The 15,222-nt window shown below is 32.9% G+C and overlaps 5 protein-coding genes across 10 annotated transcripts in view; 1 reads left to right on the top strand and 4 right to left on the bottom strand.

The window, feature by feature from the left end:
- Window positions 1–262, bottom strand: part of LOC139099693 (uncharacterized) — a 62,870-nt gene extending 62,608 nt beyond the window's left edge. For all 3 annotated transcript variants that reach the window (XM_070652220.1, XM_070652222.1, XM_070652221.1), the window contains exon 1: window positions 106–262. The gene's annotated coding sequence lies outside the window, so the exon portion shown is untranslated. The remainder of the gene's footprint in view (window positions 1–105) is intronic.
- A 185-nt stretch (window positions 263–447) lies between these two features.
- LOC139099586 (facilitated trehalose transporter Tret1-like) lies at window positions 448–2,234 on the bottom strand. Its single transcript, XM_070652095.1, has 6 exons — window positions 2,174–2,234; window positions 1,982–2,107; window positions 1,744–1,926; window positions 1,247–1,639; window positions 885–1,180; window positions 448–585 (listed from the first exon to the last, which is right to left on the bottom strand). Exons 1-6 carry the CDS (start codon window positions 2,232–2,234, stop codon window positions 448–450), a joined length of 1,197 nt encoding a protein of 398 aa, XP_070508196.1.
- Window positions 2,235–2,301: 67 nt separating this feature from the next.
- LOC139099585 (facilitated trehalose transporter Tret1-like) lies at window positions 2,302–6,029 on the bottom strand. Its single transcript, XM_070652094.1, has 4 exons — window positions 5,972–6,029; window positions 3,896–4,131; window positions 2,933–3,829; window positions 2,302–2,876 (listed from the first exon to the last, which is right to left on the bottom strand). Exons 1-4 carry the CDS (start codon window positions 6,027–6,029, stop codon window positions 2,601–2,603), a joined length of 1,467 nt encoding a protein of 488 aa, XP_070508195.1. The 3' UTR covers window positions 2,302–2,600.
- Window positions 6,030–8,091: 2,062 nt separating this feature from the next.
- Window positions 8,092–13,067, top strand: LOC139099621 (uncharacterized). 4 transcript variants are annotated; one of them, XR_011545325.1, is made up of 5 exons: window positions 8,092–9,085; window positions 9,147–9,472; window positions 9,563–9,668; window positions 10,627–11,757; window positions 12,727–13,067. XR_011545325.1 is itself a non-coding variant. In XM_070652135.1 (5 exons), the coding sequence occupies exons 1-5, from the start codon at window positions 8,399–8,401 to the stop codon at window positions 12,751–12,753; spliced, it is 2,154 nt and encodes a 717-aa protein (XP_070508236.1). In that variant the 5' UTR covers window positions 8,092–8,398; the 3' UTR covers window positions 12,754–13,067. The 4 variants fall into 4 exon arrangements, 2 of the variants coding, with proteins under 2 accessions (XP_070508236.1, XP_070508235.1); XR_011545326.1 differs by having other exon boundaries at window positions 10,627–11,870; XM_070652135.1 differs by having other exon boundaries at window positions 10,627–11,634.
- A 530-nt stretch (window positions 13,068–13,597) lies between these two features.
- On the bottom strand, window positions 13,598–14,898 carry LOC139099655 (protein maelstrom homolog). Its single transcript, XM_070652180.1, has 2 exons — window positions 14,739–14,898; window positions 13,598–14,628 (listed from the first exon to the last, which is right to left on the bottom strand). Exons 1-2 carry the CDS (start codon window positions 14,836–14,838, stop codon window positions 13,637–13,639), a joined length of 1,092 nt encoding a protein of 363 aa, XP_070508281.1. The 5' UTR covers window positions 14,839–14,898; the 3' UTR covers window positions 13,598–13,636.
- Between the last annotated feature and the right edge of the window lie 324 nt (window positions 14,899–15,222).

The following is a 15,222-nucleotide window of genomic DNA, read 5'->3' as shown; positions in this document are numbered from 1 at the left end:
AATTATTATTGAATTATAAATTAAAATTGCAGTCATCAATAATTGCACGTGGAAATCAATAAATTTAAATAGGAATATAGATATAACACATGAAATTTGACTCACCGATAGTTAAGATGTATTTTCAAATTAAACAAACTTTAAATCCTTAGATATTTCACAATATTTTAATTCACTTTTGTCACTCACGGCAAACTTGTATCTGTATTTGTTTCTTGTTTACTTTCTTGAATCTGCGTAGTTTTATCCCTTCTTTAACGGCAAATAATTTCAAATATTTTTCGTGACTTCTTCCCCTTATATTTTTTAGCACAAAAAGTTCAAATTTTAGCTGAACGGTTTTTCAACTTGACGTACTAGATTATCGGAAAATTCATATATACTGCGATTTTAAATTAATTTTATTTCCAAATTATTAGACATTTAATACACTTATGAATTTAGACACTACTGATCAGCAAGCAAATCCTTTCCCATTGTTTCTGGCATAAAGAAAAATAAGACGAAAACTCCAATCGCACATACGGATGCAAAAAACCAAAAGCATGCTGATAGTCCAAGAGCAACAGCAGTTTGAGGGAAAGCCTGATTAAGCATAAATTTTAAATTATTATTTAATATAGCACTGATTATCCAAAAAGCCTTACCTTTAAAGTGATGAACATGAATGCCGACACAAAAATCATGGATATGAAGGCAAAATATTCGCGAATCTAGAAAAAAGCAATTCATAAATGACCCAAAATCCCTTAATTCAGCTATCCTACCTTAAATGGCACAATTTCGACACACATTACGAACAGCAACGACGAAATACCTATAGAATTAAAAAGAATTATCTGCATCAGCAGTAACACTGGAATCCACGTGCCACCCAGACCTGCCCAAGTTTCTTTGCACAATGTATAAATAGCCATAAGAGTCAGAGTCGCTGTAGATCCAACGCATGAAATAATCATCAATTTTCGTCTTCCAATCCTGTCAACAAGCAAGCCCATAATTAAGATTCCGATAACTTGCATTGCAGCTATAATTATGGAAGCCTCATTTGGAGGCAACGATGAGCCAGTAATTTTGAATATAAATGCTGTGTACTGCATAATGACAGTGTTTCCTGAAAATGCCAGGAGAAACACGAGAAATATTCCAAGTGCCATTCCTCTCTTTGCCTTTTTGGTCACTGGAAGTTAAAGAAGAATTTTAAATTAATAAAGGAACTGGAACTGCCTAAAATGTTTGAATTTACTGAAATCACTCCACTGAACAGTTTCGGATGTAGCATTCTCGACAGCAATTTTCATCATTTCGAACTCATCCTCAACTTTTTTGATCTCTTCTTCTGAACTCTTGGGATGTAAGGTTCTGTAGAACTTGAGAGACTTAAGTGCTTCATCGTACTTCATTCGTTGAATCAAAAAATGCGGAGTTTCAGGCAATCGAAGCATCAAAAAGTAAGCAGCTATTGGAATTGTTGCAGATAATCCGGATACAACAAAGTAGTTCATATAAGATCCCATAATGAACATGATCAGCATGCCAGTGTACATAATAAGTGGAAAAATTGACCCCAGGCCACCTCTAATGTTATTCTCAGCTATGTCTGCGATGTAGAGTGATAATATTCGGAATATTCCACCGCCTGAATGTGAAATAAGAGTTTTGTTTATAACGTATTTTTGGAGTTCAAAAAATGTTGACCTGCTTTTAATTTTCAAAAAATAACGGTCACTTTTGGACTCTTACCTGTTATTCCACCAATAAATCTTCCGATGATGATCTCTCTGACTGAGATTGCAAAGTAAGTTAATACCCAAAATCCAAAGTTTGGCAATGCTAAGATCATTAGTGACCTCTTCTTTCCCATACATTCTGCAAGGCAGCCAGCAAGTAATGTTCCGACTAATGCTCCTAATGTGATTGAGGCTCCTGAATGACAATTAGAAATGTACAATCGGGGATTAATACATCATTAATTCTTTACCTATCCATGACAATTGACCATGACTTGCTGGTCCGGCTTTCAAATGAGTTGATTCAGATGCTAAATATTGAATTGCTGGCGATGACCAACCAAGACCAAGTCCATGACTGAGTGCAAGGAGATTGACTGGAATATAATTAATTTATCGATGATTTCAACAAGTTTAGACTGAGCTGATTGATGAAAAATTACCGATTGCTGTGGCTATAAACTGATTCTTAGTCGAGCTTGCACAGAATTTAAATAGCTTCATCTTTACCTTTCCTCTATAAAAAATTAAGCCAAAAATCAAAATATTCTCAAAACAAAAAAGTCAAAGCTTGCTTAAATTAAATATTTTATCTTTTATTGTTCAAATTGAAGTTTGTAGACATAACAGTTATAAATCACAAGTAGACATAACATAATTAACAATAAAATGGAATGGATTCTTAAAAGTCTAACAATATATAAGGCACAAGTAGTTCCGACAAACTTCGTCATAATAGATCATATCCAAAAATTCATGATGGCTTTTAAAGGAGAATTTCTCCTCAAACTTCCTTCTTTATAACTCTAGCTTAACATCTACATATATCTCAGCATTTATATAAAGTCAAGTAGCATCATCCAGAAAGATTCAACTGACTTGAACAGCTTTATCATCATTATTGTTATTATTGTTATTATCGCCATCAGACTTTCCAATAGATTTAGCAATATCCTCCAAGTTCCGTCCTTTTGTTTCTGGCAGGAAGAATATTGTGAAGAATCCACAGAAGCAACTAGTTACAGCAAAGAAAAGAATGACTGAGTCAATTCCAAATGATTCTGAGACTGATGGATATAAATTTATAATGAAGAAGCCTTCGATCCATGACCACCATGAGCATACTGAGATGACAAGTCCTCGGACCTGCAAGGAATGAAGGAATGATTAAAGGAACTAACATAAAATTGAGATAAAATTACCTTTTGATCCAAAATTTCAGGTGCATAAAAGTTAGGAACTGGAATGATGCCAACTGATGACACAAAGACTTGGATCAATAAACTCACAAGAGCGATCCACGACACACTAGTCAAATCAACAGATGATCTCGTCTTCAGGAACATGTAAGCACCAAAAATAGCCAAGCAAATAGCAGTTGAAAATGAGGAACCAATCAGAATCTTCCGTCTGCCAACTCTGTCCACATACTTAGCGGTACATAGAGCAGCAATAATTTGGATGAATGCGAATGCAAGAGATGACCAGAAGATACTAAGCACAGATACATCAGCAGCCTTAAAAATCCCTTGATTAAAGGTAATCAGCACAAAGCATCCAGACATGACAGGAAATTGTGCCACAACAATAGCAATTAAAATTCCTTTAATAGTTCCTGGATTGGAAATATGCTGTCTAAAAATTTTCAGCTGTGATTGACTCGTCTCATTATCTTTTGAGATTTGCCTCAGTGAATTAAAGTCATCCAAGTGATTATCAACAAGCTGCTCGGTCGGCTTTTGACCCCTCAAAAACTTAAAAGCAACTTCAGCCTCATCATATTTTCTCTTTGATATCAAATATTGTGGCGATTCAGGCATGAATAAAAATCCAACAACAAATGCTATAGACACTAAGGCAATGAATATTGCAGCCGTTGCAAAATGTGTATATTCAGCGATAATAAATTCGAGAAATATACCAATGTTGCAAATGACTGAAAATGATGCACACAATGTGCCACGAATTCTCTTGTCAGATATTTCAGCAACATAAACTGGTACGACAAAGAAACATCCAGCACCAGCAACGCCGGACAATAAACGTGATATATAAATCAGTAAGACATCATCTGCAAGGGCCATAAATATCCAGCTTAACTGAAAAATTTAATATAAATTATTACTTATATGGACGTGCTGACTATACACAATAATATAACATACCGTTTGAGGAATACCGATGAGTAATATTGCAACTTTACGTCCAAATCTTTCAGATATCCAGCCAAAAATTAGAACAAATCCAATTGCACCGAATGCAGAAAGTGAGCTGATCCATGATTCTTCTTCTTCGGTTATTATTTTGCCATTTTTTAATGGGGAATTGACAGATTTAAAGAGTTCAAGGTTTGGTCCGGTGAATCCGATAACAATTCCGAATATGAATGCAGTTAGTTGAACTGTTGTGGAAGAAATTGAAGGAAAATTTATGGAATTAGTGGATTGTGGAAATAAAGAATTATTCAAGGCTTGGACAGTAAGTTCTTGTTCAAGTGATTCCTTTTCTGATCATTTATTCCAGTGGTGGACAAAATTTTATTTTTCGTGGCACGACTTGATGGGAAGTCTGAATCGAAACCGCACACGACATACGGTTCATGACATTTTCAACATAAGTTGCCGACCACTGATTTATTCTGTTTTGAAGGTCAACTTTGTTTACAATCTCATAAGGTCAAGGTCATTAGACAAAGTCAACACTGATTCTGCATCATAACATTTCCGAGTACTACAGCATAATCGAAAATGACGAAGATACTATTTAGAAACGTACTTGCTACCCATGAAACTTGCCCAGACATGCCGCTCGAGATAACGAAGAACTGACTCATAGTTTATAACATCTTGTCAGACAATGCCTCATTATGAAGCCTCATATAATCGCTTATATTATAATCCACACTTTCTTCTTCAATGTGTCATGTTCATTGATTAAGTGCCGAACATAAACGATAACCCATAACATCTTCATCTTTTATACTCTGTAGCTGATAATTTTCAATGTTTTCGACAAATCTTTTCGAATTACAATTTGTAAGAATATTAAATTTGAGGAATGGGGCTATGTGTAAATTACGTAACACAAAAAAGCCGATTTCGAATACGCATTGTCGACTCAAGTTTGTTCGTCCATATCAAATGATACTTTGGACCCACTACAAGAACTAAACTTCAGGTCACTTCCACGTCGTGCTGTCATCGCCTCGACTTTGAAGTACCCTAGCGACTACATTGAGCTACTCGGATTACTTAGATACAAAGCTATCATTCGGTATCATCCCTACTCTTCCTAACTGTAAAACCCCGAATAGACACGAAGCATGATTATGATCACAAAATTGGACAGTCTCAGTTATATTGATTGAATATTCTTATGAGCACACTCATTTAGGTGAGTAAGTCATTGACTGTTAGAAGACATCATTTAAGAACTTCACTCTAGGATGTCATGACTTTAAAGTCCAAAACAATTTACTGCAATTTAAATCCAAGATTCTAGTATAAAATTTTAGACAATTATAAACATTAAAACTTGATTACAATATTATAAACTTTTGGACCATGACATGCTTCTTGTTCCTTTTCATTTACACTTCCTCATTTTGTCTAATTTTACTATACATCCAAGCTACTCGTTTTTTAAGGTCATTCTTCATTTATAATTGGAATTTTTTGTTTACTGCAAAAAATTATGTCTATGACCTTTACTGAACGTGATTGTCATCTAACTATACATTTTGTCGCTGCTGATTTGCACATATTGACACTTGAATGCACTGAGTAGACAATGGAAGGCTTGCAGATGCATTTGTTGTTCTGCTAATTGTCTATATTAATAAGAATCAGCTTAAAATCTTTTTTCACTTGTTCTGCATGCTGAATACAGCATTAAAATGCTTAAGTTGTAATACGTAATATCTAAAGATACAGTTTAAAACTGGTTAATGCACAATCAATAGTAAAGAAAGTTAACTGTAATGTTTGTAAACAATCGGCTGTAAGTTCCATTGACCACAAATCTTCACGATTTTCTTTTAAACCACAACAAAACAGACAAGATGAAAGGAAGTAAACGCTATATTGTCTTCCATCCATCAAACTCTACACAATACTGAAGTATATCCATCAACAGGTTTATTACGAATTTTAAATTGACACTAATTTTTCAACAAACTATCCATTTATGCTCAATTTCACAGAAAATAACTTATGCTGAATATTTAATGCACTAAAAATTACCGATAAAGGCTGCCAAGTATTGATTTCGATACTGTTTCTGAAGTATTTGAATGGACATTATGATTCCGTCCTACCACACTAAATGTCGCGTTGTGACTGATCATCAAGTGGATTTTTTTATTTTTCTATAATAAGTAGCATATATGAACAAGTTCAATTTGAAATCATTTCTATAAGATTATTGAGAGTATGAGCAGACTGAGTAAAGAGCTGGACTTGTTTATTCTCAATATTTTGGTTATGCATGATTATGCCAAGGGGGAGGAACTTACATTTTTTTTCATGAAAATGCAGGTAAATGCATATGAATGCATGTAAATGCATGTAAATGCAGGTAAATGCATGTAAATGCAGGTAAATGCATGTAAATGCAGGTGCCACAGAAAAAAAGCAATAGATCGGAATTGCTTAGATTTTCCTATAGATAGGTGAAAAATTTCGTAAAAAACCGATTTTGCCTCAAATTAATAAAAACCAAACGGTAGGAACTAGTAAATTGGTGCTCAAAAGTAATCTTGAAAAAAAGCAAGATTATGCTTTGTGATCAAGGCCAAATCCGATCGTAAATTCTGAATAATTCGGAAGTTGATGATCAGTGTCTAATTTATGTATGTCTTAATTGTTATTGCTTAATTTAATTTATTGTTTTATTTACTGTTGTCAACCTCTTTGAATAGGTCATTTATTATTGTGGACTGGATTACATTCCTGCAGTTCTGAATCTATAATTCTTATTTTAAGTGACAAAATACAGATCAGAATTGCGACTAATTTTCACTTTAATTGCTTATCTATCATAAACATTTTCAGAGTCATTGAGTATTATAGTCGGAAATATATCAATAGCTATTAATGGGCAAGTGCTTCATATTCAAATGTTTGCTTGGGATCTGAAGTAGCTCGATGGAAGATTGACTTTATTTTTGAGAACTTAATTATCACACAGCGATGAACGAAGAATTTTCCATCAAGGGATTGAAGCTTAGTCTAGAATCGAATGTCTCTGTCTAATTACAATCCCTTCATAGCTGATTTATTATGAATTACTTAAATATGATCGATATCTACTGGATCTTTATTTCTCTCACATAGTGCGCTTTAAGTAAACACTTTTTAAGTTATTTTTTCGTACATGCTCATAAGTGTAAATACAAAACAGTAGTTGAATATTTTACAAACATTTCAAAATTTGAAGATTATATTCTCTTATGGCAGTGCTGTCCAAACTTTTTTTCGGCACATCACTCCGGTAAGCCTCGATCGAAACCCCACACGGTATATAGTTCATTGCATTTTTAGATAAATTCGTCGGATTGGTAGTGTGCCGTGGCACACAGTTTGATCATCACTGCTTTAAAGTATGCAAAAGCATGCCCATCCTACGCCCTCTCTCCCTCATATCTAAAACAAAATCATTTCATTCCATTTATCCAGCATTAAAACTTTAATAGACGCTAATTCAGCATCATAATTAAAACCGCATTCCCATATAAGCTCCATAAAATCCAAAAAATGTTCATCAAGCCAACATAATCCCGCACTAAATGAATGCATAATGTATGCTGCATATAAATCTATTCTAAAACTACTATACTCGAGCAAATCCCATTTAATTCTCATAATACGCGTGCTATTTTAATTTTAATTGCATAATCACATTCACAAAACGTCCTTGAGCATAGATTATTTCGTCACAGACGATTGCACTCAATGATTTACTTATTTTCCCATGCATGCACAGCAGCTCTCTCAATTTTTTTCATTCTCTGTGCCTTTAATCTCTTACTCAGAGAAGGAAAAAAAGAAGAAAATAACATAAAACAGACGTCGATCACATGGCAGTGCCGCAACGAAAAGTAAAAAGTGACAAATAAACAGAGAAGATCACTTTTCTCTGCCTTCATTTTTTTGTTGATCCTCCCATTTATACAAAAATAGACTTTTTCTCCCCAAATGTGTGAAAATTCTCTGATTTTTCTTATCCCTTTTCAGTCTGTGCTGTTCAGTTGTAACTCGAAGATCAAACTTGATATTTTGAAGTGTATTTTTTTTTTTTTTGGGAATTTCCAATTCATTCTTTGTTGCGGTCGTAGACAGAAAGGAATTTGATGTTACTTCGTCTAAAGTACATTAAAATTAAAATCCAGTGATCAAGAAGTATGCAGTTCAAGTGATTCAAGAAGAAAGTAGTAAGAAGAAAGTGCCAGAAAGGGGAAAAATATCATTATTTAGCACAGAAAATGATTTAAAAATAGAAGAAGGGAAAGAAATATTTCAACGCAAAGATTTTCCCGAACATATTTTTCATCTATTTTCATTTTTAATTGTTTGTTTGCCACATACTTACTCAAATACTCAAATTACTGGTTCTGAAGCTGTAAAGTGTTTAGAGAGATAAGCCACATTACTCATATCTTACTCACGAGGATGTTTCGTAGAAATTCAAACATAAATGATCTTATCAATCGCTTTGAAGTGACAAATACCGATGACTTTGACATGACTGAGAATGTAAGGCAACCGCAGTCGTATGTACGCGTAAACAGAATGCAGAATGGTGATGAAAATTTTGGCAATGATGAAAATAGATCGATTGTAAGAGCGTATAGTAATACAAATAACATCGATAGTGCTGTTTTTGTTCGTCGTACTACAAATGTGTCAATGAGCGTTGTTAAAGAGTTTATCAAACAATTGCTGTTTCGTATTAGCGCAATATTGGAAATGATATCAAGATTTCCATTTCCACGAATGAGTGTTATGTCTTTTGGACTAACATCACTTCTGGCTGTTTTCATTGCACCGAGAGGATTTACCGATAAGGTCCTGTATCCTGGATTTAAAATATTATTTACGATAATTTATCCAGCATACAGATCATTTAAGGCTGTGCGAAATAAGAATCTTAAAGAATACCTTAAATGGCTGGTATTTTGGATTGTCTATGCCTTATTTACATGCCTTGAACTAGTCACAGATGCTCTACTTCCCTGGTTCCCATTCTACAATGAAATTAAAGTGATTTTCTTGATATGGCTGTTAGGACCATCAAGTCGTGGAAGTATGAAGATCTATAAGAATATTATACATCCAATATTAGTTTCTCGTGAACAGGCAAGTGGATTTTTCAATTCTTATACATCCACAACAATATTAATGATCCTTCTCTTTTCAGGAAATTGACGATATGATTCAATTAGCACAAGAGCATGGCTACATGCAAGTATTCCGACTTAGTTCAAAGAGTGTAAACTATGCAAATAAAATTATCATGCAGGATGCAAAAACTGACAGCAGTTTTATTGTATCACGCCAATTAATGCAGAATATAAGTTTAAGTAATTTATCGGATGTTGGAACTAACCAATCAATTGATGACAATGATGACATTCAGCACATGAGACGATATTCCATTGAGAAAATGCCAATCTATGGAAACAATCAAATGAATTACTCTTATGAGAATCTCGAGTCACGCCGCAAGCCATCGTTTGATTACAAGTAGGATGACATGCTACATATTCGCTAGAACGTGAATGGATGTTTCATTAATTTTTTATCATTTCTCTTTTTTTTTTCCTCACTCATAAGATATGATGACATGATGAGTTCGGGTTATTCCAGTCCCATATCACCATCATATCAACGTTATCCAATAACACATTCACAGCATCATCAAAGAGGAGCTTTTATTGAGGTGAGTTTTTATAGAAGGATATGTGGAATAATTTAAAGGACATTTTACAATGAAGAATGATGAGTTTGAGGGATGTTACTTATAGCGTGAAATTAGTTTCGTTACTCGGCGCATTTTAACTTCCCTTTAAAGTAAATGCCAGTGGTGGACAAACTTTTATTTTTAGTAGCATACTTTTTGAGGTTAGCCTCAATCGAAACCGTACATAACATACGGTTGGTGGCATCTCCAAATTTTTTTGCGGGCACACTAGAGTGTCGCAGCACACAGGATGTCCATCACTGCTCTAGACTTTAATTTTTACTTTGAAAACTTTATGAAAGGCTCACAAAAAATGAAAAGTGTAAATTAACCGTTATTTTTCAAATTTGAAAAACATTTGTTAGGTTTTATAACGGTAAATTTTCAAATAATTGATCAAAACTATACAACAGTTATAATTTGACAACATTATACAACAATACAACAGTCAAATAAAATTGAATGAATGTTTTAAAACCATACAACAGTCATTTGTAAAGTTGTTAGATGCTTCAAAGCTAAACAACAGACAATTTTAAATTTTTGAATGTTTCAAAGCCATACAACAGCCAAATTAAGTTGTTAAATGATTTAAAGTCATACATTTGTCAATTTAAAGTTAAAATGCTTTAAAGCCATACAACAGCTAAGATTTCATTAGTAAATTTATTTCAAAATGACCTTAAAAATCATCAATCGTCTTCAATTTCCAATCATTTACAATGTTTATTGACCATAAAAATGTGATCACATGAAAATTTCAAAACAACTGCTCAAAACTCAATATCCTATAAACTTATCAAGCCACAAAAAGAAACAAAAATGCGCACATACAGAAAATAAAATAATTTTGCACGTCCAAAAAAGCATAAAAAGAAGAAAAAGTTTGCTGAAATCATTTTTTCACGTTTTAAAACAAAAATATTATCTTTTGAAGGAGAATGCAGGAACAGATATATCACGAAAAATCACAGTACCAGAAAGCAATCAAGTTTTTGAACAACCACCATCGACCCCACGTAAAGCATCAATAAAAGAGCTCACAGCAGATGAGATTATATTAGCTTATCGTAAGCTTCAGATGGAAAATGTCGAGAAAGCCACCGAAGCAAAAGAAACGACAAAGAATGACGCTGATTATAATGAATTCCTTGAATGGATGAAGTTGAAAAGGAATAATGAAATGTCAGCAATCAAAGAGAATAATTTGCCGCTGGCTACACCATCCAATCATAAGCTTGTTGAAAAGGTAAACGATGATATCAATGTTGCAAATTGTATGGATGATAAGTCCTTGGTGGATGAAGTTAGTGTGTCGAATAGTAAAGCAGATGATGTAAATGTAACTAATTTAATGGTTCAAAAGCCAGAAGAGAATCTGGATTGTCTTGTCAATTCATCAAGCTCAATTCCAGATGATTCTAGTTTTTTGAGCATTGAGGATGAAGAAGTTGTGACAAATGAACAGCTCGAGAATACGAAAATCGATGATAAAGTCATTGAAACTGATAAGACTGAAAGTGACCAAGAAGAAGTAGAATTTGATGAATTTAAGGATGCTGTCTCAGAGGATGAAGATAAGGAATACCTGAATGTACCATTGATTATTCAAGAAGATAATGAGACGACAGAAATAGCACCAGAATCCAAAAATAATGAATTGAAAATAAACAATGAAAAAGTACAAACAGAAACGTTAATACCGAAGATAATTGAGGACGCAGTCGCCCACGACAGCGATAAAATTATGAAAGAGACTGAGACAAATACAGTAAATGCTAAAATGATGCTCACTAATGATCCCTTACAAATTGTTACACACTTATCATCATCAAGTGTCTCTTTAGCATCGTCATTAGATGGAAGTGAGAATAAAGTGAAGCGTCCAGCAAAGCACTCGAAAGGACGTGCTCCACAGCCACCAGCAGCATCATCAACGTCGAATGTAATTGAAGGATCCTTTTACGATGAACTAATGAAAAAGCATTTCAAAGAAACGGAACTATAGTCTATAACATAGAATGCCTACTATACTACTTACTTACTGTACGCAAAATTTCAATTTAAGGCGAGAATTTTCCCATTTTCATTGAAATTTTTGTCAAAGTCCATCCGCAAAAAATGGATAGCTTTACAACATACAAAAGCATTACATGTTTCTGTATGATAACGGTGTTGAGTGTATGTAACTAACCAAAATATGTCGGTCATTTCGTATCTACTCATTGTGTCACGTCCTGCTTCATAGGTCACGTATATTCTCATCTTCACACATTTTGACTCAGAGCTTTCATAAACTTTTCATTAATATTGTTATTGTGAATAAGTTGGTGGAATGTGGATTTAAGGAATACATATTTGGAAGGATTGGATTGGGAAAATCTGTGAAATTAGGCTGGATTAATAGAATATCTTCAAATTTCTAGAAAAACCGTTTAATTTATTTTTAAAAAATCTGGAAGATTTTAGTACTCAATTATTTAGTACACATAAAGAAATCTTTAATTTTTGCTGATTTCGAAGCTTTAATTGGCTATTTAACAGCTTAATAACAATGTCAGAAGCATAATTTATAAGATAAGTATTAAATTGACTAGCAAGAACTAATGGAAAGTATAATTTTTACCAAAAATTACAAAATTGTTCAAAGTTCTAGAGATTATCAACAAAATTTTAAGCTTTAACTAAAATTTGAAGTATATAAGCATCTTAAAGCCAAAGCAAGTAACTCAATAGTGTCAACAATTGATAATCACATAGAATAAGAAGATCCAGTTAGACAAAACAACACCAAAGCCCTTAAATCCTTCCAGAAATGTGAATCGTATCATCCATCGAATTACGGACAACAGATTATAAATTTTTCATGATAACAATTTATCGCTTGAACTGAGTCATGCATTAATCATTACTTGGAAATAATTTATCTGCTAATCTTCTCATACTGCTCATCATAAAAAATTTAGTCATTTTAATTCAATCATTAAACTCACAAGATACATGCTGCATATTCTCAATTCTCTTCTTATTATTACAGGAAATTCTCCCAATTCGATTGATGTGATGATTCATCTCCAGTTTCTAGATATAATATATTTAAAAATAAACGATATATTCCAAAAAAGTCATCTTTACATCCACGATTTGTGTGTGTGTTTTTAGTCCATGAAACATAAAGACAGAAAATTCTACTGACTCAACTTGTGTAATTTATACTATGCTGAATAATTTATAATATATAGGAGGATATATGAATGTGCTAAAAATAATGCATTTCGATGAACCCATAAATAATCTCAAAAACTTGTGTATGACTCTCTTTTTTTTTGTAATTTAGAGGAATTTGATTACCAATAAACGACTTTTTATCCATATAAATGTTCTATAAATCGACTACAATCCTATATTCATAGTGCATGTGCAATTTCCATCGTAATTTGTTTTTATCATTTTTGTTTGCTGTTAAATTTATGACTTCCACAAAAGATGTTGCTTACACTATCTAATATATCAGTTCCAGTTTGTACAAAACTCAACAAGTCATAAATTATGCTTGACTAATGGATTTTGAACATTCGTTGATAAAGGATTATTGTTGAGTGTGACTCAGCATGTATGATTCTTTGTTGTTATCTAGGATTACTCATTGTTTCAATAGGATTGATAACGATGATTTCTGTCATTAATTTGGAAGAAAAGTGCTCAAAAAATAACGAACAAAATATATTCAAATAATAACGGTCAAAAAATATTTGAAAATTAATTTTCAAAAATTAACGGTGATGAATTTCAATTCCTTAAAAAACGTTACTTGTTCCTCATAAAGCATGACAAATTAAAAGTTAATTCATCAAAAAAATCCATTAATCATACAAAATAAAGTATAATTTTATTGAGATTCAGTCATATACATCTAGGTTCATAATATGTCCTATAAAAAAAATTAATCACATGCTCAAATGATTCTTTGGAAAATGACACCCAGGCTTTAATTTATACTTAAAACCAGCAGCGCACCATTTTGAAATGATGTATCCAAATCTAATGCATTTGTTAAGGCAACAAAATGAAATTGAGTCATTTCCTTCATGATACACGCATGATTCTGATTTATATAAAAATTCAGCTTCTGTCTGCTTAAATGCTGTATGTGCAGCTGTTAAGTTCCTAAATGGTTTGCAATAGCTGTCTGGATCTTGTTCGTTCCTAAGTTTAGTTGTGATTTCTTGAAGGAAGTGGAATAGCTCGAGGATTGAATAAATTTTCATGTCACTAGCCACGTCGTACTCTTGGGCAGCTTCGAAAACATATTTTAATGCTCTTCGATTATCTTTATGAATTTTACTTTCAGACTGCATGTCGTCAATTCCTTCAGTGAAAAAAATTGGAAGTTCCTCATCTTCAGGCAGAAATTCCATAATTTTCGATAAAATTTTCAGATAATTTGATTCTCCGAAACATTCTGGTGGAAGTGGATATCTATGAGTGCTGTCTGCTAAACTTTGTGCTTTATAAGCAGATCCAATTGGAAGTTCTCCTGGGTTTATCTCTACATGCAAAGTATCCATAATTCCTTCTTTTAGACTAAACTTTGCAAATGCAATTTCTGCTGGAAGTATCACATTGCAGTCTTCATAAAAGTGCGATGCTGACATAAAATAAAATACTTTGGTGTCCAATTCTCTAAGATCAGCTGCGTCCCTTAATAATTGCTCGATTTCATTCCGTCTTCTGTTCCTTTCTTCTTCAATTTGATTCTTCTGATTATCGACTTCGGTGACGGATTGACCAAGTGAATTATACCGCACTTGATGACTAGTAACTTTCACGTTATATCTTCGTGCTCGTTCCTTATAGCTTTCCCGTTTTTCTGTCGACATTCGATCCCAAGACGGTTTTGCTCGTTCAATGTCTTTTGCTGTCACGAAAGTATCTTCATCTAAGTATTTTAAAAGATAAAACAATAGCTTATTTACTTTAATTCCAACTAAATTGCATGATAATTTAAGTATCAAATTTCATCAGTTTCGGGATCTGTAAATTACTTACAATCTCTGACTTTTCTGCCTGCTAATTCAATGGCATGCAGTGAAAATCCATTCAATTTGTTGTTCTTTGTTTTCTTTTGTACTCTTGGTAAGTTATTCATTTCGAATAAGCTTTAAAAAGCACAAAAATGAAAATTGTTTAAAAATTGCTGCTTATTGTTTTGATTCTAATTTTTTGGATGTAAACATCCAGTAAGCATTGCTAAAAAAATTCAAAAATTAAATGATCGTTGTAGAATAAAATAAAATTTTGTTAAATTCATTTAAATTCATTGACATTTCAGCTACTGCCATTAAGAGTGTTTCTGTCTAATCAGCACAAATTTTACTGCTTTAATTACAGAGATAAATTAAAATTTTTTCTTGCATGAAGTACTAGATTTTTAAATTCAAATAATTTTTGACCGTTGATAATGTTTTAGCACAAAAAATTTAATTCATGTTTAATGTCAATTTCCAGGATAATAAAACTATGTAACCAGCTA

The sequence above is a fragment of the Chironomus tepperi genome, unplaced genomic scaffold, assembly GCF_022539635.2.
Source record: "Chironomus tepperi strain 1889 unplaced genomic scaffold, CSIRO-AGI_Ctep_v1 contig_479, whole genome shotgun sequence".
Taxonomy (NCBI): domain Eukaryota; kingdom Metazoa; phylum Arthropoda; class Insecta; order Diptera; family Chironomidae; genus Chironomus; species Chironomus tepperi.
The sequence above is the reverse complement of the archived record's forward strand: the minus strand, read 5'-3'. Positions and strand labels throughout refer to the sequence as shown.